Consider the following 20,858-nt stretch of genomic DNA (forward strand, 5'->3'; position numbering starts at 1 on the left):
ATTAAGAACACTATCATAAAACTGCATTTATCCTCTCATGTTGATGAACCAGGGGCTAGCTTAGGGAGCCTAAAAGTTGTTAGGTTCCAATGTCCAGAGGTAGGTGGACTATCACTCTCTTAGGCCAAGTGATTGTCTAACATACGTAAGGCTGGACAACTACATGTACCTGAGGGCTTAGTTGGGAGGAACCACCCCGACACCCTCATCTTCAAAACAAAAGGATAAAGAAACATTCCTATCTACGCCCCATTTGAATCATAATAGAAAATAACCTGTATATTCAAGTCACTACCCATGCATTTTTAAGAGCATCTAACTTCATGACTTGGTATATGAGTATACCGAAACGCATAACGCAGATGCTATGAAGTTTCTTTCTATGACAGTTTAAACCTAAATGGCTGACAGTCACTTGTTATCTTGTATTAAGAGTGGAACAGAACATAAGAGGACAGTTGAATCCTTCTGAAAGTAAAAGGCAAGTGTCAAGTAGAAAAACAATAATCTAGGATTCATACAAGGGGAATTTAGAAACGCACCACAATGACACCCCAATAAACCGACCATAAAACATAAATGAAAAAAAAAATTTCACAAGTGAGTACTTCACATCAGATCCTAATGGAGTTAAAAAAGTAACGACATAATGAGAGCACACGTAGAGAATGACATTTAAGAGCTCAAACATTGCAACCATTGAAGCTTCCCATCTATCTCAGTCGTAACCAATATATAATGCTATTTAAGCAGCCCAACGCAAGAAAATGACTCTATGGTGTCTACACATGTCAAATGCTGATAAGTACTCAGAATGAAAAGTTCTCAGAAGCAGAATGTCAAAAATTAAGTACTCAAAATGTTCAGCGCATATAAGCAATAGAAATCAACTGGAATGAGCAGGCATTTGCACTTCAAAGTGATCAAACGATATAACACAATATACTCTAATTCTAGAAATAAGTACTCCAAAATGTTCAGCACATATAAACAATAGAAATCAGCTGGAATGAGCAAGCATTCTACACTTCAAATTGATCAACCGGACACAATATAACACTAGTTCTAAAACAATGATTATCTGCAATACTTAGCACAAAGAACAAATTATCAAAGAACAAGAATGACAAAGATATGTTTTCCACTGTTGATCATTCAGCTCATAAATAACAAAATACCAAACCCCGCACACACAGAGAGAGAGAGAGAGAGAGAGAGAGAGAGAGAGAGAGAGAGAGAGAAGTAATTGCAATGCATGTGTTAAGTGGAAACACTTCATAAGGCTGAGTTTCCTTAAAGACATCTACTGTGAGAACAATTTACAGGCATTGGATAAACGTTAAAGTAGATACTGACTGCAAGCAATGAAGAAAGACGCTTTCTCTTGGACTTAAACGTAAAATCTGTTGAGAAAAATCAACTTTCTCAGCATCAAAAACATCAGCTGTAACGCTTTGTCAGATTCGGCAGCAACATTAAACAAAGAATTGATCTTCAAACAGGTTTTGCTCCAATTGATCATGCTAAAAAAGGAACTTCTTTCACCCCGATTGATCTGAGAAGCAACTGAACAGCAACATCCTGTATGTGCTTAGGTCAACAACCACTTTAATATCCTCTATGCCTCTTCCAGGCCACCACTATTTGACAAGACCAAGAAGAGGAAATTTAAGGCCTATGGCTGAAATAAGGCAAGTTCCTACAGAAGCAAGAAATTCTGCGCAATGTTTGCGAGTGCCCACACTGAAATGCCTCCCAATTTTCCTCGTCCTATCCCATTGCTGTAGAGAGTTGGCTCTTTTGAAAGATGCAGAAAAAAGAATGCCTGCGGTATCCCATCTGACTAGGAATGCTGTTAAATCAATAAATTCTGTGTAGAAAGTACCCCCAAATTCTAAATTGGTAGAACTTTCAGATGTACCAAGTAGTGTGTTTTCGATAGTTATAGACATTTATCAAGATTATCTGATGCAAAAAGTCTCAAAGAAAACTTTAGAACGCAACTCTAGACACGCCCACATGCATCGAACGGCTCTGGACACAGTTGTGTTCCTCGCATTGCTCTTTCTAACAGGGCACCGAGTTTCTTCGTTCTAGTGTTCCTTTATCGTCTCTATGATCTTCCCCTTGTCCTTTTGGCACTTCAGCTCAATTAAAGAGAAACCTTCCGAATAAATATCAAGCATGCCAAAATGTTACAGCCATTGCAGATTGATCAACCCTCAGATGAACTCAAATCTCTATTTATGAGTCAGAGATTCGGGTTTGAAGGAGCATCACTAAGGCATCCTAATGAATCTAGAAGGAGTGAAAAAGTGAAGTGCATCATTGTGGAACATGTTTGTGGTAAAACTTTATACAATCTTTGGTGACCTATCCTACTGGGGAATCCACTGCTAATAGTTGTATCTATATTGTGTGGGGAAACGTACGCATAGAAAGGGCGTGGTAAACCCTTGGGGTAAGTAGATATAGTTAGTCAAAATTACCATCTCTCCATTTTAAAGACGAATATGCTTAAGGAATACACACACATGTTGATATTTTCTATTATAGGGTTTCTTCTTGTGCAATAACTTCAGCTAGAGTATACAGTGAAATAGGTCAGGGGTTCTAGTGCATACTCACAAAAGTAAGAAAAATTGCAGTGTACATGTACAGGCAGCCCTCCACTGTGTCAGGCAATCTTGGGTCTAAGTTGAGCCAAAAAAAGATGCATTGAACGAGTAAACTGAAACCACCAAGAAGGATGCTAACAAACCAACGTAGCACTTTGATAGAAGCCAAAAAGACTAGCTTCACAACCAAGGTAATGGTAATACTTTGTCACCACTGTGGAAAGAAACATGAAGACTCATATGCTTTAATATCTAGGAGAAGCAACCGAAAATTCAGTGATTATAGAAGTTGAATAAGTAACTACGGCCGAGCGTCAACCATAGAAATGCTTGAAAGGAACACCTTCCTTTCAACCAAGCTAAACCCCGACCACGATAAATACTAGATAAAATCAGTCAGCGTGCTAAGCTAATCGAATGCATGATTGTCTTACCTTTCTTGACGTTGGTCATAATGATGAAGCTTTAGATTGAGCCTCGCTCTTCAACTACAGGAAAACTTCAGTGGAACTCAACTAAGCTAAAATTACAGTTACAAACTTTTGCAATTCAATGGCTGATACATGCACAAATGGCCAATGTTTACAAGATACATGACTTGTAACTTCATAACACTTGCAAAGCTATGGAAAACAAAATACATAGCGTCATGCAGTTAGTTCGTAAGTCAATATGCATATTGAAAGAGTAGGCTGACAATGTGGTTGTTCATGGTTACCATTCTAGGTCAACAGAAGGTGTACAACTTGGATCTCTATGACCTTAACCGCAGCTATGTTTCTCCGTAATCCCCGGGATAACCATTACTTTCCATTGCTTCAAAAGCATTTGCAATGATCACCACATACCCATTTTCCATTTGCCATTATAGCTGTCATTCCAATGAATTAAGCAGTATCTTAAAATCATTCACACAATCAACAACAAATCTGTACATGACATTGTTATTAACACATATAATCTTCAGGTCATGAACTTCATTCACATTAATTTCAGTAAGGAAAAGCCAAACAAGAATTGGATTGAAATGTACTCCACAGTTAACATTCGAGGATCAGGCCGATCAATCCGAATGCGGATAGTAGTCGTCGTGGTGGTAATACGGGGTGGGGGAAGAAGAATCAGAATAGGAATAGGAATCGGAATCGAAGTGGGAGTAAGAGGAGGAAGGGTAGTAAAGAGGAGGGGAAGGAGGGAGGCAAAAGAAGGTCCAAAGACAGAGGGCGAAACGCCCAAAGTGTTGGAGAGGGAAACAACAGAGCAGATCCAGCAACTGGTGGCCGCTTAACCGCTCCGGAAAGCAAGCCAAGTATTGCCAAGCATCTGCTGATATGTTCGCCACTGATAATACCACCACGCTGTTGAACACCATTGTGAATTTGATTCTTTTATTTCTTTGTATTGGGTCCGATTGGGAGACACCCAAAACTCTCTCTCTCTCTCTCTCTCTCTCGATTGATTCTTGAATCTTGAATCCTCCGTGTGTTGTTCAATTTTGGCGGCTGCTACTAGCTTGTCGATCTTGTAAGTTACAGAAGATTTGGTTTGTGTTTGCTTGTGAAATTGGGTCTCCTGATCATTTCACAGTCGTACCAATTTGGTTCACCAACCGCCATCATCCGAACAGGTTGATCCAAGAAAAACAAATACGAAAACCACCGTCTTAGGAAAATTCTCGGACACTTCACCGAAAATTACTCCTATTACCAACTTCTACTGCCATCTTTATTTAATTTTTAAAACTGAATTACAATGGCATCCCTCAATTAATGATTTAGTTAGAGGGTGTTCCACTTTCTCCCGAAAAAGTATTTTTTGGAAAAAAAAAGTAATTTTAAGTTAAAAAATCACGTGTTTACACAAATAATTTTTCTATCAATGTGGATCTTATTTGATAAATCTCATTAAGATCTTTTAAACGGTGCAAAAAAAATTGAAAAAAATATTTTTCATTTTTATTATATTTGAGTTTGAAATTATCTTCTTTTTCCAAAAAATACTTTTTGGGAAACGTGGAACACCCCCTTAATCAACTCGAGCATAACTCTTACATCTCACTGTGAGATCAAGAAGAGTTTGAATCTCTAGCATATGTGTGGGTGTTCTTAACTTGGATAAACTTTTTATTTCTTTATTTGTTTCTTTTTTATAATGAATTTATTTCTTATATTAATTAAGTTGTTAAATTTAGTTATTTCGTAGGCTTTCACAATTAATGTTTCAAATTGGTACTATATATTTCATACTTCCTACATAATGTAAGTGATTTCTTCTAACCATCCAATGAAAAAAAGAAATGATTCAATCCGTTAGTCATGGAAACGGAGATTAGTGGAAGGGGAACATTGATAGTAGTAGTTGCTCCTATCTTAAAAGTGTGTAACCAAAACTTTAAACTTTTCATCAGTTGTATCAGTTGACAAATGAATTCTCTCTCTCTCTCTAAACTTTTCGTCGGTTAGGGCTACGCAACACCTTCTGTCTGGGGAAGGCGCCTCCTCCCTCCTCCCCTGGGCCTCTTCATCCCGTTCCTCATGCACCTCTGTCCTCCCATATCCACCCCCCACTACCTTCGTTCGGCCGCGGGATCCACATCTAGAGATTCACAATTAATGTCTCAAATTGGTACTATATACTTCATACTTCCTACATAATGTAAGTGATTTCTTCTAACCATCCAATGAAAAAAAGAAATGATTCAATACGTTAGTCATGGAAAAAGAGATTAGTAGAAGGGGAACATCGATAGTAGTAGTTGCTCCTATCTTAAAAGTGTGTAACCAAAACTTTAAACTTTTCATCAGTTGCATCAGTTGACAATGAATTCTCTCTCTCTCTCTAAACTTTTCGTCGGTTAGGGCTACGCAGCACCTTCTATCTGGGGAAGGCGCCTCCTCCCTCCTCCCCCGGGCCTCTTCATCCCGTTCCTCATGCACCCCTGTCCTCCCATATCCACCCTCCACTACCACCGTTCGGCCGCGGGATCCACATCTAGGGATTCCGGTTTTGTGCTCAATGGCTAGGCGTGGCAGTGGTGATGGTGGCAGGATGCGAGGCCTATCACTATCAGGAACCACCTCTGGGGGTCTCCGGTTTTGTGCCTAACGGTGGTGTGTGGCGATTCTATTTTTTTTTTAGGCAGTGGTTGGGGGTTTGGCTGGAGTTTGGTAGTGGCGGCTTCTAGAGGTGGCTTTTGGTGGCTCTGCCGTTGCGGTTCCAGTCATCTTCCTGCCTCGGACTAGACTTGGCCCATGTTCAATTGATTTTCCACAGGTCTGCTGTCTTTGGTCATCCCGAGATATCTCGTGTCTGGATACGTGCTCTATGTTTGCAGATCCATGTATTTTTCGATGTGAAGCAGGTAGTGGCTCTTGCTTATATAATGGCTCCAATATCCATTACGCTTTGAAGTTCGATGGAGTCGTCTTATATTTGGACCAATGGTTGTTTTTGGTTCCTCTGTTTTAGTTGGTTATCAGTTGTTGCCGTTGTATGGCTTTGGATTATCTGTAGATGCCCGCCGTATGGTGGATATTAATGAATTAGTTTGGTCCTCCGATTGAAAAAAAAAAAAAAAAACTGTATCTAATCCAAATTTTAATGCAGAAATACCTCGTGTGTTGAAGATGCGATCTATGTTAGGACTCGCGTTTTGAAGACGGGATCTTGCGAGTTATTTTTTCTCTTCGTAATTTCAAAGTCCCGTTTCCAAACAAGCATTGGTTTATCTTCCGAAGGATCAACAGAGGATTTTGGCGACAAAGAGAGAGAGAAAGATGGAGACGCTCAAGGTACTGAGCTTATCCTCTCAGCCATTGAAACACCTCTTCTACTTCGCCGCTGTTTCTTCTTCTTCTACCCATTCCGTTACAAGAACCTCCTCATCAAGGCTCTTCTTTCGCTACTGCTCTTCTTCCTCCACTGCCGCCGCCTCAGCCAGAGTCGCCGGCCGCAACCGTAGGTCCTTGTCAGAGACGCCGTCTTCAACTTCCGACAGAGACGCCGTTCGCGCCATCCGTCTGAAGAAGGTATTGTCTGAATCATTCCCTAACCTGAGAGAAAAGGGTGGTTTTTTATATTCGGTTTTGAGATACTTATCAAAGTAAAATAATCAATTTTGAGATATCTGCAATTCAATAATGTTCAATGTGTGTTCCATTCTGATTGATTCTGCGTTGAATCCCGTAGTTGAAGGACAAAAATGAAGCCTCGATAAAAAGAAACTCTGAAGTTGCCTGCCTTCGATACCAACGAGATATGCATGACCTTGAAGGCGAACAATTGTTTATAATTTTCGCAACACTTCTGAAGATTTAGTAGTTTTGATGCAGGCAGTTACGGAAGCTAGTGTAAAGCTATATATGAATTTTTTTGGAAGTCAGTGGCCCTAACGTGCCTCTGTCTTTGATTTCAATTTTGGGCATCAACACTGTCAATTTTTCATTTTGATTGTATATACTGAATGCATCTACAAATCTCAACTCAACTTGGCAAAGTCTTTTTCACGATAATAACCCGATCATCAGTGGATCTTAATTGTGGCACTTTGAGCCAAGTTATTTTGTTCTCATGGGGGACGCACAATTCTCAGCTTGATCATGATTTGTGGTAGTCGTAATTGCAGAACAGTCTGAAAAAGTGACCTTTAGAGTCAATATTCTCTAACAGTGCTAGGATCTACGTTTGTTAAACTTGCAATGGTGTCATTTCGTTATTGTTTTACAGGTTGAAGAATTGAGGGGACAGGGCTTGGAGCCCTACGCATATAAGTGGGAAAGGACCCATACTGCTAATCAGCTGCAAGATATATACAGGAATCTGGGCAATGGTGAAGAGTCAACCAGCAAGAGTGATTGTGTATCAGTTGCAGGAAGGATTGTGGCTCGTAGAGCTTTTGGAAAGCTTGCTTTTTTAACTTTAAGGGATGATTCAGGGACAATACAGGTTGGCTTAGTGCCCGTGCGTAATCTGCTTTTGTTATTCTCTATTTATTTTCCAAGACTTCTGGTTGTGTCTGAAATGGATGAGTTGATCTATCTATATTGGAAAGACACAACGGGTTGCTGTGTATGAAAATTTTCTCAATTGACTCGGTCTCGTAGAATATGAGACATAATTTGGTATCTGAATTGATCTAGTTTTGTTTTTAGCTTTATTGTGAGAAGGAAAGGCTTGCTAACGATCAGTTCGAGATGTTGAAGACATTTGTTGATATTGGAGATATACTTGGTGCAAATGGATCAATAAAGCGGACAGAGAAAGGTAACTTAAGCCTGTTCTAGATTATTAGCAACCAGTAAGGTTTATTGACAATATATGGAATTCTTGAGTCGTAATGTTGGCATGATCAAGAAAAAATAAGTTGTAATATTGACAGGAAATGATATCAAGAGTTTGGAAGGGCTTTCCTTCAGCTATAACTTGGGAGAAATCTGGAACATAGAGAATTTTGTTATATTCTTGTATGCTTTGTCTCTTTCTTTATTTTCCTTCCCAAATTTTACTAGCTTATTGTGCTTAGAAAGAAGAATGCTTTTTAGCATAAAGAATGCCGCTGGATCTTTTGCACCATTCTCTGTTTGGTAACTGAAGATGCAAATCGTGCATTAAATCTGGCCAAAATTTACTCCTTTAGTGTTCTCAAAACACAAGATTTGTTGAGAATTTTGTGCATGCGACCAAAACCAATTATCTTCCTGGTGGCAGATCTTAGATGGTCATATGAATGTCAAATATCTCCATGACATGTTGAACTGCACAAGGATAAGTCTCATGAAATTGTGGCTCACCCTGGATTTTTGACATTGCATTCATGCACAATATAAGGTTTAGCTAACCACTTAAAATGGAACTCGTATTCGGTAAAACAATTAGGTTGTGAGTGTAGTTTTTTTCTTCTCCGTAAGTTAGGCGTCGTTGTCCTTGCTAACCATGATGAAATATTTTATTGTTTTGTTTCTGGTAATGTTGTTTGACGTCAAAGTCAAACCACCATTCTTTCAATGTGGTTTGAGTGGGTTTTGGTGCGTCTCTTGGAGACACTGCAACCCATTTGCACTTTTCCATGTTAGTTTATTGGTTCCATTGAAAAGAAATGACATTCTATTCCTTAGTTGGGGCAGAGTGGATGTTTGATGATGATGCAAGAAGATTAATTACGTGATTCATCACGGTAATGTCCATATTTGAAAAACTATGATTTCATTGATTACTTAAGTAAGTTAGAAACCTTGATGCCTAGTTTACATGCCTCATGTATTTGGCCTTGAACAACTTTAATACAAGTGCAAAATTGCAGATAATGAGATCTTTTGTGAATGCCTACTGGGACCCTCTCAGCCTTGTGTTTTTATCTTTCCTGTTCTTTATCTATGATATTTATGTGAACTGATTAGCCTGACACAGCTTTGGTGACTATTTTATTCCCTAATTGGGTTTTCAGGGGAGCTTTCGGTTAAGTTGAATTCGTTCGCGATTCTTACAAAATCCCTACTTCCACTACCAGACAAGTATCATGGACTAACTGATGTGGATAAGCGCTACCGCCAACGGTCAGTTCATAGTTTTCTTTAGCTGTTTGTTGGAAATGGATGTGTTATGAGGTCATGAGATGTTGGAATGATATTTCTAAGGGATCCAATGTACTTGGTTATCATAGACAGTACATTTGAGTCTGAATGGTTTAATTATTGTCCCACCAGGAATATCTTTTGTTTGTGTGGCGTTAAAACTACCTATAGAAGATCATTTTCTCAACTTTATAAATATCTGTTGTCTGTAGTTAGTTCTTCCACTCTCTGTATGTGGCTCTAAAATTTTTTTAGTTACTTTTACTTGACTCAATAAGATAATGTTATGGGTAAACCATTGACTAGAACTTAAATTAGTTTACGTTGACAATGAGCAAGCAATTATTTGTCAAAACTGGTTTGGTACTATTATAAGTGCCATAGATTCATTGATTAAATTACCAATATGTAGTAGTCTTTTGGAAGCACTGGTGTCAATCTTCCTACTTTGCTGCACAAGACTTTTTCACAGAGTCTGCTTCCACAGTTGCTTGAGCGACAGCCTAATCTATTCGCTTTGCCCAAAATCACTATAGGATTTGTTTTCATAGCTTATTTGCTCAATGCCAATCACCACAATTTCTTCCCGGTTCATGCTTGGCATTGTAGTTTGGTAAGAAACAAGATTCAAGGTATCTTTTGTTTGGTGGCGAGAAAGGTAGGGCCATTTTGACCCACCCCTCCAGGTAAAACCTGAATACTTGCAACAGCCCACGGTATTACAAGCCACAAGTTTTGGCTAGTCAGGCTCCTAAAACATTGAACTATACACCCTTGTGGGTTGGATTGAAGATATCTGCCTGGTAATTTGTTAAGTTGTTCCTTTGGTTAAATTACAAGTACTTCTCCCAGGTTTTGGTACATTGCCTCTCATGATTGTGGAAATTCCATAATCCTCGTACCTCCCTTTTAGCTGAAATTTTATGGAGGGTTTTAGAATGTTACAATCTCCCTCTTGTGTATTCCCCCCTTAGTTGCCCCCTTGCCATCTAAAGGACTTCCAGAAGATATAGAATGTCTAATTTGGCCTTGTCTCTTGTACACTGGGCAATAAACTTATTTCATACACTAATGAAAATGTATGAATACCCAAAGTTTCCCTTGTCGTATCAAAACTTTCCATACTTGTACATCTTATTTTCTCGCTACTTCCCTGCCTTTCAGAATTTGCTCCTTAATGGAAATAAGGAAGAGACAGGTAAGAGAGATAAAATGAGGGAGTCAGCAATCAAGAGGGTATCTTGCAAAACAAAAAGTTTGGGGGGAGAAGGGAGTCCACAAAATTGCAGCCACCATATTCAAAGACTCAACGCCCACCATGCTTCCATGACAAAAACAATACCCATGGCACACCCAACACCACTAACTGCCGGCGCGTATTTAGTGGCATGCCCCACCAAAATCCTGCCAAATCAAAAAGAATGGTTGAATATAACAAAATCAGGGGCGATTTCCAATGGCTTTGGCAAGACACCTTCTGTATTTCCATAACCACCAAAATCAGACCCATAGCACTACCACAACCTAACCGTCCAGCCTGTATCCCTACACCCGATCCATGACTGGCACACCTTAACCACCGTATAACAGCATAGGCCAACCCAAATGTGTTGGATGGAAGAGTTAGAGACGGATAGGAAAGGTCTTACTTATTCGCTTAAAGCAGGGGTGGTTGCAGGGAAGTGGAGGGTTAGAGAAGCTCCTTGTTGGGGAGTGCCGGGGGATCGTTTGGAAATAATTTAGAAAAATAAAAATACATAGTACAAGTAAAGATCACAATGTGCAGTTCGTGTCAACTGCAAATATTACTTTTCGTGAATGTAAGTAAATATTATGTCAATACAAATTACAAAGTACTTGAGAAAATTTGAGTTAATATTTTTCTAGTGTCTTATTATTACTTCATAATTTATCTTGCTTGGTAGCTTTCACTTTTGATTCTTTTGGGATTTGTATTCCTAAGATGTTTTATCCAAGTTGACAGTGGGTTCCTTTCTCAATGGGAGCTAGATTCTGAGGTGAATACGCTACACCGGTAGGAGATTCCTGCTACTAGGGGACATATACTGCCCCCGCCTTCGCTGTTCTTCTCACTAAACCATTGACTAGCAATATGGTGGTGGTGAAGAAGACTTGGGATTTTGGTGGAGGAGAGGGAAAATGAAAGGAGAAGATAGCATGGTATTGGAAGTCTCCTTGGCCATTGCTATTGAAGAAAAGAATAATTTTTTTCTTGTCCCCCTGGGAATCTCATTGGGAGTCTCAATGGCCTCTTGGACTGAGTCACTTGTTCTTCTTTCCGTTCCCATCGTGGTTTGGAGTCTAGCACTAGCCCCTGCCCTATCGCAAGATGGTATGGGTTTCACGGTTTAATAACGTGGAAGAAAAAATCTTAGCATAAATGCTTGATTATTTTTCTTGTGCTGAACTTGGTATAACTTGAGATTTGGTGCATTGCAATGTAGTGGTTCCTTTGCAACGCAAAAGCTAACAATTTGATCTGATGCTTTAATGCCTTGATCATTGAAAGAATGTGCATCACTCCTTTGACGAGTTTCTATTGAAATCAAGCAATGAGATTTTTCAACATTGGATCCAAAGGCTCAATGGTGAGTCGGTGCCTAAAAATTGAAGCAGTCTAATCTTTACATTAAGCTGTTCATCATTTCTATGTCATGGTCTGTACTGGCCACTGATGGAGAGGCCAGCTGGCTTGTTATCCCATTCTACTTCTATTTAGTGATATTACTTCTTGGAGAGATTTCGCTGTAAACAACCAATTAAAAGTAAAAAAGAAGTCAAGGTTTCCAAGCTGCTGCAGGGCAGCTCTGCTGTATCCTGATCCATAATTGTGAGTAGGGATCAAACATTTAGCACCATTGCAAGTTGGATTTGCTTGTAGAATACTTGATTAAGTTTATAATGCCAGATGGTTTGGTAGCCTATAAATTGGCTCCCTATTTTCTGACAGTGTCTCAATTGCTATGTAGGTATGTAGATATGATTGCAAACCCTGAGGTTGCTAATATATTTCGGCAAAGAGCCAAGGTGGGTGATTTATTTTTAACTTTTTTTTATGGTGGCCTTTCTAAAATATTTACCCATGAGAAATAGAAAAAAAAAAACTGTGTTTTACCTGAGTAGCGAATTGAATGCCATGTTTCAATCTTATTAATTCGTAATGGGCTTTCATGTTGATGACACTCCCAACTCTCTGTTCATATCATTCATTAACACTAGCAGAAGTGCATTCTTTGGTTGTTTGATGGTGTTGTCTGACTAGCTTAAGTGTTTTCTTGCCGTGATTTTCAATTTTGACCCATTGTTTTAGATTATATACTGTTTGATATTTTTGAAATTTTCAAAGCACCCCAAAATGCATCTTAAAACTGCGTTGAAGGAGTGTCCTGCATGTGTCCCTATGGAAAAGTAAAATACAAGGAATTATGACACGCCATGTGGCATGTCCGACAGGTGCTTGTGTCTGTTACCATGTCCAGTACGTCGGCACTGACATAGCATCTATTTAAGTATTTAGGCATGTCTATATTTAAAGGAAGGAATAAAAATTCATTCATAAAAGTGAAACAACCAGGTCTAGACCATTGTGTGTCCGGAACAAATTCTTGCACCATAATCAACTAAGCGATTTGAATGTAAGCTTCTAAAACAAAAAATTAAAAGGTTAAGGAATTGTTTTCCTGGACCATCAATTTTCACAGCTCGTCAAAATAGTCTGCTGATCATGCTTTTGGATTAAAAAAAAAGATGAAGAAAAATTTCTGATCAGTCTTTGGCCTGAAAATAGTTCACTTAACCAGTCCCTGTGCTAATTGATGAAATGAGACGTACTTTGTTATAAGTTAATTACTCAATTACCCAGTCACTGCCTTAGCTTTTTTAGCTCGGTAAGCGGCCCAATGGACCGTCTGTGCGAACTGTTATTAGTTTGTCTATTTGAATCTTTCTGCTGTCTCTCTTGAAACATGGAAAAAGACTATTACAATATTCCATACTTGGAATGGCTGAAATTTGAACATAAAGAAAGAGGAACTGGTTTCCTCTAAATTAGGTGGGACTTCGTCACCTTGTCCTTAGTGCTCACTAGCCATGACTGCCTCTTTATACAATTGTTTCGCCTTCTATACGTAAAAATACTATGCTTACAGACCAGTTGCTGATTTTCCTTTTCTTTTTCCCTGTAGATTGTATCAGAGATACGGAAGACAGTGGAATCTTTAGGATTTGTTGAAGTTGAGACACCGGTTTTACAGGTTTGCCAATATATTTAATTTGTATAGGCTTATGTCGATTGCTAATTTTTTATTTATGGTTTGGTTGATTATATTTGTCATTGGTGTTTTCATAAAAAGCTGCTTGTTCCTACACCAGGTGTGAGATGTGTGCAATAGTTTGTGCAAGTCCCAAATACATCTTAATGTTGATTATGATTCCCTGGATAGTGCTTCTAAATTTACATTATCAACTGAATTAACTAGAGCCTAAGTTTAAGTTGCCGGAAATTGTGCCCTCTGCAGTGCCAATTGATAGAAGAACCTTATTATGATTTGTTCTTTGCTACGTCTAAGATACACCTTGACATGAAGTGATTGGCTTCTAGAGTTGTAGTTGGGTTGTTCGGCTTAATAAGCCAAGTGGCTTATTTTTTTGTCCTTATTCAACTTCTTTTTTTTTTTTTGCATTTGTTAGTTTTTCATTAATTTTTTTGGGGATTACTGCTTTGTCATGATGAGAGGAATCTAAAAAGTAAAAACTTACGATCGAAATCCAATTTTTTTTGAATAAAGACGAAAAAATTGGCTTATTTTGGTCCTTATTCAAAAAATTTAGGTTTTGATTGTAATTTTTTACTTTTTAGATTCCCCTCATTATGACAAAGCAATAATCCACAAAAAACTAACAAATGCGAAAAAAAATTGAATAAGGACAAAAAAATCCACTTGGCTTATTAAGCTGATCAACCCGTAAGATACTACTATTAGAAGTTTTATTTTCTAAGAAAGTTGCTAAGGGTAAAAAGAAAAGTAAAATGTCATATCGGAAACCATTGTAAATGAACTTGGTTCGTAAACCAAAAAGTGTAGGAATGAAATAGTGCTGCTGTTGATGTTTGTTGAATGCGAAAGTTGCTGCAGTATAATGGCTGGGTGTTGCCATCTGGTCTCAATAACTCACAGTCAGCAACAATTTCCACAGAGAACTTTTTTCTATGTTCATAGGTAGTCTATCATTAGATAATGTTAGTAGCCTAGGTGTCAGACATTCTGGCTTGCATTTGGCTTATAACGTCATTTTGGTACTTTTGTGGAACTTCCTTGTCTCAGGATTCCATTTCTCTTTGTTAGCATCTTACGGTCCATGTGTGATTTGCTACATTTTAGCAGAAATTAATATGTTGCCGATGCATATCCCCGAACGAACACGTGTAATAATTATAAAATGCCCATGCAACCTGTCTTAGTTGCTTAGTAGAACAGAAGGGTCATTTTTATCTGTTGTTTGATTTGTAAATTGTTGGATCTTCTAGGGAGCAGCTGGTGGAGCAGAAGCTAGGCCATTTGTTACATACCATAATTCACTTGGGAGGGATCTTTATTTGAGAATTGCTACTGAGCTCCATTTAAAGAGAATGCTGGTGAAAATACGCTGATTTTACCGTTTTTTCTTGTGCTGAATATCAATAGATTCCACTGACACGTTCTCAGCAGTACATTCTAGAATTGTTGGCCTGGCAAGCAATGCGACTTAGTTATTTTGAAAATAGTTGCTCCCTTTTGAATAACTATGTTTTCTTTTAATCTTCAATCTTACTAGCTGATCTCTAGACCCAAGAAGTGTAGGCAAACTTTGTTTGAGCAATATCCAAGGTCTCATGAAGCATTGTGGCATTTCTATGTTGTTCATTTTCCAAACAGATGCTATCGTCCTGAATGGTGGACATACGCCTCTAACAATGACAAGTAAAAGGATCCCTTTCTCTCGGTCCGCTAGAAGATCTCCCTCCTACTTTGTTCTATCTATGCTATAGCTTCTTTACAGCTCGTCTTCTAGCCCTTTATTTCTTTTCTTTTCCAATCGATGGGGTTCTCCTCAGTTGAATTGGCTTGGAATATCTTACAGCTTTTTGTGATTCTTCTTGCATCGACTGGTCTTCGTTGTATAAAACCCAACCACCTTAGTCTGTTTCCTCTGTGCTGATCTTCAATATATGCTCCCCTTACCATTTCAAGATTGTTTTCATTTCTAGTCCTATCCACACGTCCATCTTAACTTCATAATCTGAGCTTTCTTTGTAATCTATAACAAAAATCAAAACCAACTTTTGTTGCTTACAAGTATTCCTTTTACGTCTTAGGCAACAATTAAATTTAAATTTGCAAATGACAGGTGGGGGGTTTTGAAAAGGTATACGAGATGGGGCGAATATTCAGAAATGAAGGCATTTCAACTCGTCATAATCCTGAATTTACCACGATAGAGGTAATATATACGTATGTATGTGTGTGTGTGTGTATGTATGTATGTCCTTGTTTTATTTTTATTTGCTCTAGTAAACATATCAACTGTTTGTTTGTGTGGGCTGCAAGTAAAGTAAGATATTTTGACTAAACTTATTTTTGATCAGTATTATTCTTAGCTTGAACTTAGATGTACGAAGCGTATTCCGACTACCAAAGCATGATGAACATGGCAGAAGAAATCGTAACTCGATGCGCTCTTGCAGTCCATGGGAAGCTTTCCATTGATTATCAGGTAATTTGTTCCTTCTTATTCTTGGTATTTAGGGAAATCAATTTAGTTTGTTCAAGATTATGTATAGTTGAGTACACTGAGTTGCTTTCAGTGAAAAATATCTTCCAGCATTGATCTAAGTAAATTACTATTCAGCCAGAGAGTATTTTTTTCTTCAGAGCTGTATCTTATGATATTATTTTCAGCATAACATGGTGGGCATAAATAATCTTTAGAGCTCTCTGGTGCTCCATGCAGGGTCTAGAAATATGTTTACAAAAACCATGGAGGAGGGAAACCATGCACAATCTTGTAAAAGAAGTTACCGGGATTGATTTCAACGAGTTGGGAAATGATCTTAGAGCTGCTAAAGAAGTTACTATTAGGACAATTGGTACCGGCATTGAAAATAAAGACAAGTGTTCGATTGAAGCATGCGAATCTGTTGGCAACTTGCTTAACGAGGTGAATATGCTTTTCTTTGTTGCAGTTTCTTAGTTCTACTATGAAGTGTGCATTGTTGTCAAACTGGGCTGGGGCTGGGTATTGGCAAGTTGCCATCTGAATTGTTTTGGTGCCTTTTATGGTAATAGGCTTGGACATTGCTTCCATATGGTTGGCTTAAATTTTACTTTTGCATCATTTATCCAGGTCTTCGAGATCTTGGTAGAGCCAAAGTTGCTGCAGCCTACTTTTGTTTTGGACTACCCAATTGAGATATCTCCCCTGGCCAAACCGCATCAGAGGTACAATAGTTTTCGCAATAAATAGTTGGTCTTCTTAATTCTTTTCATGCATACAACTGTGTATATCATAGTATCGATAGTTTCTTGAAATTACATCTTGAACGATGCATAAAACGTATTGTGTATAATTCATAATATCAAAAGTTTCTTGAAATTACGCGTTGTACCGAGTAGGATGGACTAGAAGTTTTAATCTGTGTGTGTCCACTCTGCATAATTTATTCGAACTAAAAGTCGAGCTAGTGTGCTATTCACATTGTTGGAGTATAGATTGGAGGCTCCATTGACCGCAAGTTGGGACCCTGAAAATGACTCAAACCAAGGGTAAAATTGGGCTGATTTCTGCATTTTCCAGCAAGGAAAGGTAGAGATGTTCGCGAGCTGTGGGGCTCAAGGAAATATGAAAAGAAAATATCCATATCTATAATTTTTCCACTCCAAGAACTTTTGCAGATAGAGAGTGTGATGCTAGGGACAGGGAATCATACAAATATTCAACAGCTGGTTTCCATGAATCGGTTTGGTAGCAAGTTTTCAACAAGTGGGTTTATACCCAACCGCTAAATGATAAGAAAGTATCTTAAGTTGGTTACCTAATATAAAGTGGAAATGCTGAAAAAACACTAGGAGCAGGATTGTGGCGTGATTAGCATATTGTGGTTGGGATGTCTAATTCCAATCACGGAATTCTTATGTTGATAATGTGCTTTCTTGAATGCTGATGCTTTTGAATACTGTTGTGGGTGTTTGTTCTTCTGAGTCAGATGAGGAATCCTTTGTGAGTAGATTTATCATGAATCTAGAGATGATAATATTTCAAATGTCCTTGAGATTATTTTTTATAGAATCGAGATTGTTACTCTTGTTAAGAGAGTACTTTACTTGTATTATCACCGTGCATGGGCAGATTTTCCTCAAATATGTCAGTTATCTATCATAACATGTTCTGTTTTATAGGAATCTTAGCAATCACTGCAGCATGTCTATGTTTTTGGAGCAGCCTATGCTTTGTATCTCATACTTATTCCACAAAATTTAGTCATGCAGGGTTGACTGAAAGATTTGAACTGTTTATTTGTGGTCGAGAAATGGCGAATGCATTCTCCGAATTGACAGACCCTGTGGATCAGGTAAGGACGTAGAGTATTTGGGAATCTGGTATTATCTGCCTTTCCACTTCTTGAGCAACCGTAACCCAAATGAGGAGCTTTTCAAAGTTCAGTTTTTTTTATTCATATGAGAAAAAATTAAGGCATTGGTCCCTATGTTACATGGACTCAGGTATGGGTATTGGGTGCGGGAATGCGTCAACGTGTCGGATTCATCTAATTTTCATGTCAGGACACAGGTCATGCCCAAATAGTCCTATTATTTAGTACACTTATCTTATTTTCTAGGATAAGTGATGTTTACAAAGTGCCTCAGGGCAGCTGATGCATCATATAGGAGTTCTATGTACAATTCATGGTAAGCTCGAACTACAAAATTGCTTACTGGGTGCATATTCAACTAAACATGTCGGGCACAGATCTGATTCGCTTGGAGTTTGGAGTGTCCAGGATGGGTAGTTTCATTTAGAAGTCCATGTAACAAAGGAACTTGATTCAGCTGTGCTTAGATGGGAAAATCCAGTTCTATTCATCACCAGTCATCTTATGATCATTTCGTGAAAAAGTTCATGGTCTTTCTTGACCTGCTGACATCCTTCTGACTGCAATTGTAATTCTTTTGCTATAGGCTGGAATTCTAGTAAAATTATTAATTTTTTCAGAGTCGGAATGCTCTTTTCTTGACCCCGAACAGTAGAATTTGTACTCCGATTTCTGGGAGTTATGAATTGCCTTTTGCCATAGTGGTTGGATGATGGTGGATGTGAGCAAGTTCTCCTATTTTCACATGTCTATGTCATTCTCTCTTTTTGCTTGCAGTATGACTGTATGAGAAAAGAATGTTTCGGAAGTATTTGAATATCCAACAAATAAGGTTTCATTAGAAAACATGAAGACAGCTAACAGGTTTATCAGTATAATGATTTATTCATGTTAAACAATCAGAGATTATACAGATTGGATGTCTATATAAGGGTTTAGCCCTTTGGGTACATAAACCTTTGGGTGCTGTATAAACTCTGTTAAATGTGATGACCACGACCAACAGAACCTTCTGTCACTTGACAACTGTTGCTGCTGAAAGTAACTTGTTGACAGATGAAGCAACGTTGCACAAAAAGCGCGTGATGTGAGACGAGAGGAAGTGTTTTTTTTTTTAAATCCCAATGTGAACCAAGCCTCAAATGTTTGATTAGTTAGTTAAGTATTTGGATGATTGAATTCAACACCCCCCACCCCCCCCCCTCCCCCCACCCCCCCCGCCCCCCCCCCCCCATCATGGTACATTAGATATATGTTTTTTTTGGTGCAAGTACATTAGATATATGATATCTTAGAGGTTGGTTCAAGATTAGCAGGAAGTTTGTTTTTGTAAATTTCAAACCATGGCAGAGAGGACGGTTGGAAGAGCAAGTGAGGCAGCATAATGAGAGGAGGGCAATAGCAATTTCTGAAATAAATTCAGAAGAGAAAGAGAAGAAAAGTGATGACAACTTGTACGAAGTGACTCTGGATGAAGACTTTATAACAGCTCTGGAATATGGAATGCCTCCAGCTTCTGGAATGGTATGGTCATCCAATTGCTTCTTCTATTGATTGTGTTGATGAGGGTATCAGTTACATTTGCAAATGCCGTTGATTTAACTCGACATACTTGTTCTGGTTGAGTTGAGTTGCTTTTCCTAATAATTATGTGTTGTGTCTGCTACTTATTATTCCTGGGGTAGTTATCCTTGTTTTGCATTTGCTGTGCTTTGTACATGCCTTGACCTCATCCTGCATGTGTTTTTTTATTAAAAATGTTTGGCTTCATTTCTCCTTAATTACACTGGATAGTTGTTTGTGCGACGTCACATAATTCTTTAACCAGCATCACTTCCTTCCCAAACTAGGTTTGGATTTGGAAATTTTGTGGGTAACTGTTAAACGGAATTCTCTCAACAGTTCTGTATATTTTACCAATACGTTTAAGTCATTGGAAACACAAGAATTTTTCCACTGGAACTTCACAATGCATTAATCGCTGCATTTGACCTAAATGTTTTAGATTTGGTTCTTGGTCTGAGGATCGCATGAGGGACACTTGTCCATGTAATCAGGGAATTACACCTTTTCCCCAGCTAACTAGTGAGCCATGGTATGTTGTTTCGTGGATGTATTGACGGAAAGGACAATTAAGAACACATTGAAATCACTTGATTGCTTCTACAAGTTCAATTTCATAATTACCAAACAAAGGACATGGTTATTTTTGACAAATACGAAGAGTTTATTTTTTTTCTATTGTTTTGCTCTCTTTCCCCTTTACTTCACCTTCCCTTCCATAAGCCAAGATTCAAACATTCCGTCAAAGTCCGTTTAAATTTAAAAGCTAAAAGGGAGTATTTGATTGGTCACTTCATCGTTTGATCCATCTTCCCCCTAACAGAATCGAAGTTTCAGGGACTCGGAGTCGACAGGCTAGTAATGCTTCTGACAAATTCAGCCAGTATCCGTGATGTCATCCCTTTTCCTGTCCTCAAGATTCAGCAGTAGAGGTTCAACAGCTCTCCTTGATGAGCACAGCTATTTTGAGATTTAAAGTAGGATTTTTGCCCCAGCAATTGTGATTTCAAGCATTGCAATTTCTGAAGCTGGTGATTTTCAGTGCTTCCTTCTTTATTCCCAGAAAAATGCAATGATCGAGGATTAAACTCAGACTCGATTCATTCCCAAGCCTGCGGTATTTAGTGGTTTGTACACACATTGAGCAGTTTAAAATTAGGTCATTCTTGTTAGTCAAATCATGTATTGTAGTGACAATGAATTTGATTATTTGTGTACTTTGGTACGAGTTTTGGAAGTGTTCTGGGTGAGGCAATGGTGCTCGTGAGCAGACTCTAGGGCAGTAGTCCTTTGACAAATTTTACTGCAACTAGGGCTTCAAACAAAATAAGCTACTCAAGCTTGGCTCTCCAGTCAGCTCTTTAAAAACTCGTTTGAGACCTTTTGGAGGTGGTTATTTTCCGACCTCCGGTTGATGTGCTATATTTATGAGAAAAGGATTAATGCTGAGTTCGAAAC

The 20,858-nt window shown here is 38.4% G+C and overlaps 1 protein-coding gene and 1 long non-coding RNA gene across 4 annotated transcripts; one reads left to right on the forward strand and one right to left on the reverse strand.

The window, feature by feature from the left end:
- Window positions 1-1,265: 1,265 nt before the first annotated feature.
- On the reverse strand, window positions 1,266-4,390 carry LOC131315353 (uncharacterized). The gene is made up of 2 exons (XR_009196704.1): window positions 2,629-4,390; window positions 1,266-1,640 (listed from the first exon to the last, which is right to left on the reverse strand). It is a non-coding gene; the product is annotated as an uncharacterized LOC131315353 (long non-coding RNA).
- A 1,871-nt stretch (window positions 4,391-6,261) lies between these two features.
- Window positions 6,262-20,858, forward strand: LOC131315354 (lysine--tRNA ligase, chloroplastic/mitochondrial-like). 3 transcript variants are annotated; one of them, XM_058344524.1, is made up of 14 exons: window positions 6,292-6,646; window positions 7,344-7,562; window positions 7,769-7,880; window positions 9,061-9,169; window positions 12,178-12,235; window positions 13,393-13,461; window positions 14,736-14,843; window positions 15,596-15,688; window positions 15,857-15,961; window positions 16,199-16,405; window positions 16,592-16,686; window positions 17,726-17,816; window positions 19,188-19,361; window positions 20,238-20,858. In XM_058344524.1, exons 1-14 carry the CDS (start codon window positions 6,395-6,397, stop codon window positions 20,328-20,330), a joined length of 1,785 nt encoding a protein of 594 aa, XP_058200507.1. In that variant the 5' UTR covers window positions 6,292-6,394; the 3' UTR covers window positions 20,331-20,858. The 3 variants fall into 3 exon arrangements, with proteins under 3 accessions (XP_058200508.1, XP_058200509.1, XP_058200507.1); XM_058344525.1 differs by lacking the exons at window positions 19,188-19,361; window positions 20,238-20,858 and having other exon boundaries at window positions 6,262-6,646; window positions 17,644-17,816; XM_058344526.1 differs by lacking the exons at window positions 19,188-19,361; window positions 20,238-20,858 and having other exon boundaries at window positions 6,270-6,646; window positions 17,734-17,816.

This window comes from Rhododendron vialii, chromosome 13a (assembly GCF_030253575.1).
Source record: "Rhododendron vialii isolate Sample 1 chromosome 13a, ASM3025357v1".
In the NCBI taxonomy this organism is placed as follows: Eukaryota; Viridiplantae; Streptophyta; class Magnoliopsida; order Ericales; family Ericaceae; genus Rhododendron; species Rhododendron vialii.

Excerpts from the sequence above, each read along its gene's own strand:
- LOC131315354 (XM_058344524.1), top strand. The coding sequence starts at position 6,395 with ATGGAGACGCTCAAGGTACTGAGCTTATCCTCTCAGCCATTGAAACAC. Across the intron at positions 6,647-7,343 it reads GCGCCATCCGTCTGAAGAAG|GTTGAAGAATTGAGGGGACA; the intron begins GTATTGTCTGAA and ends ATTGTTTTACAG. Across the intron at positions 7,563-7,768 it reads ATGATTCAGGGACAATACAG|CTTTATTGTGAGAAGGAAAG; the intron begins GTTGGCTTAGTG and ends TTTTGTTTTTAG.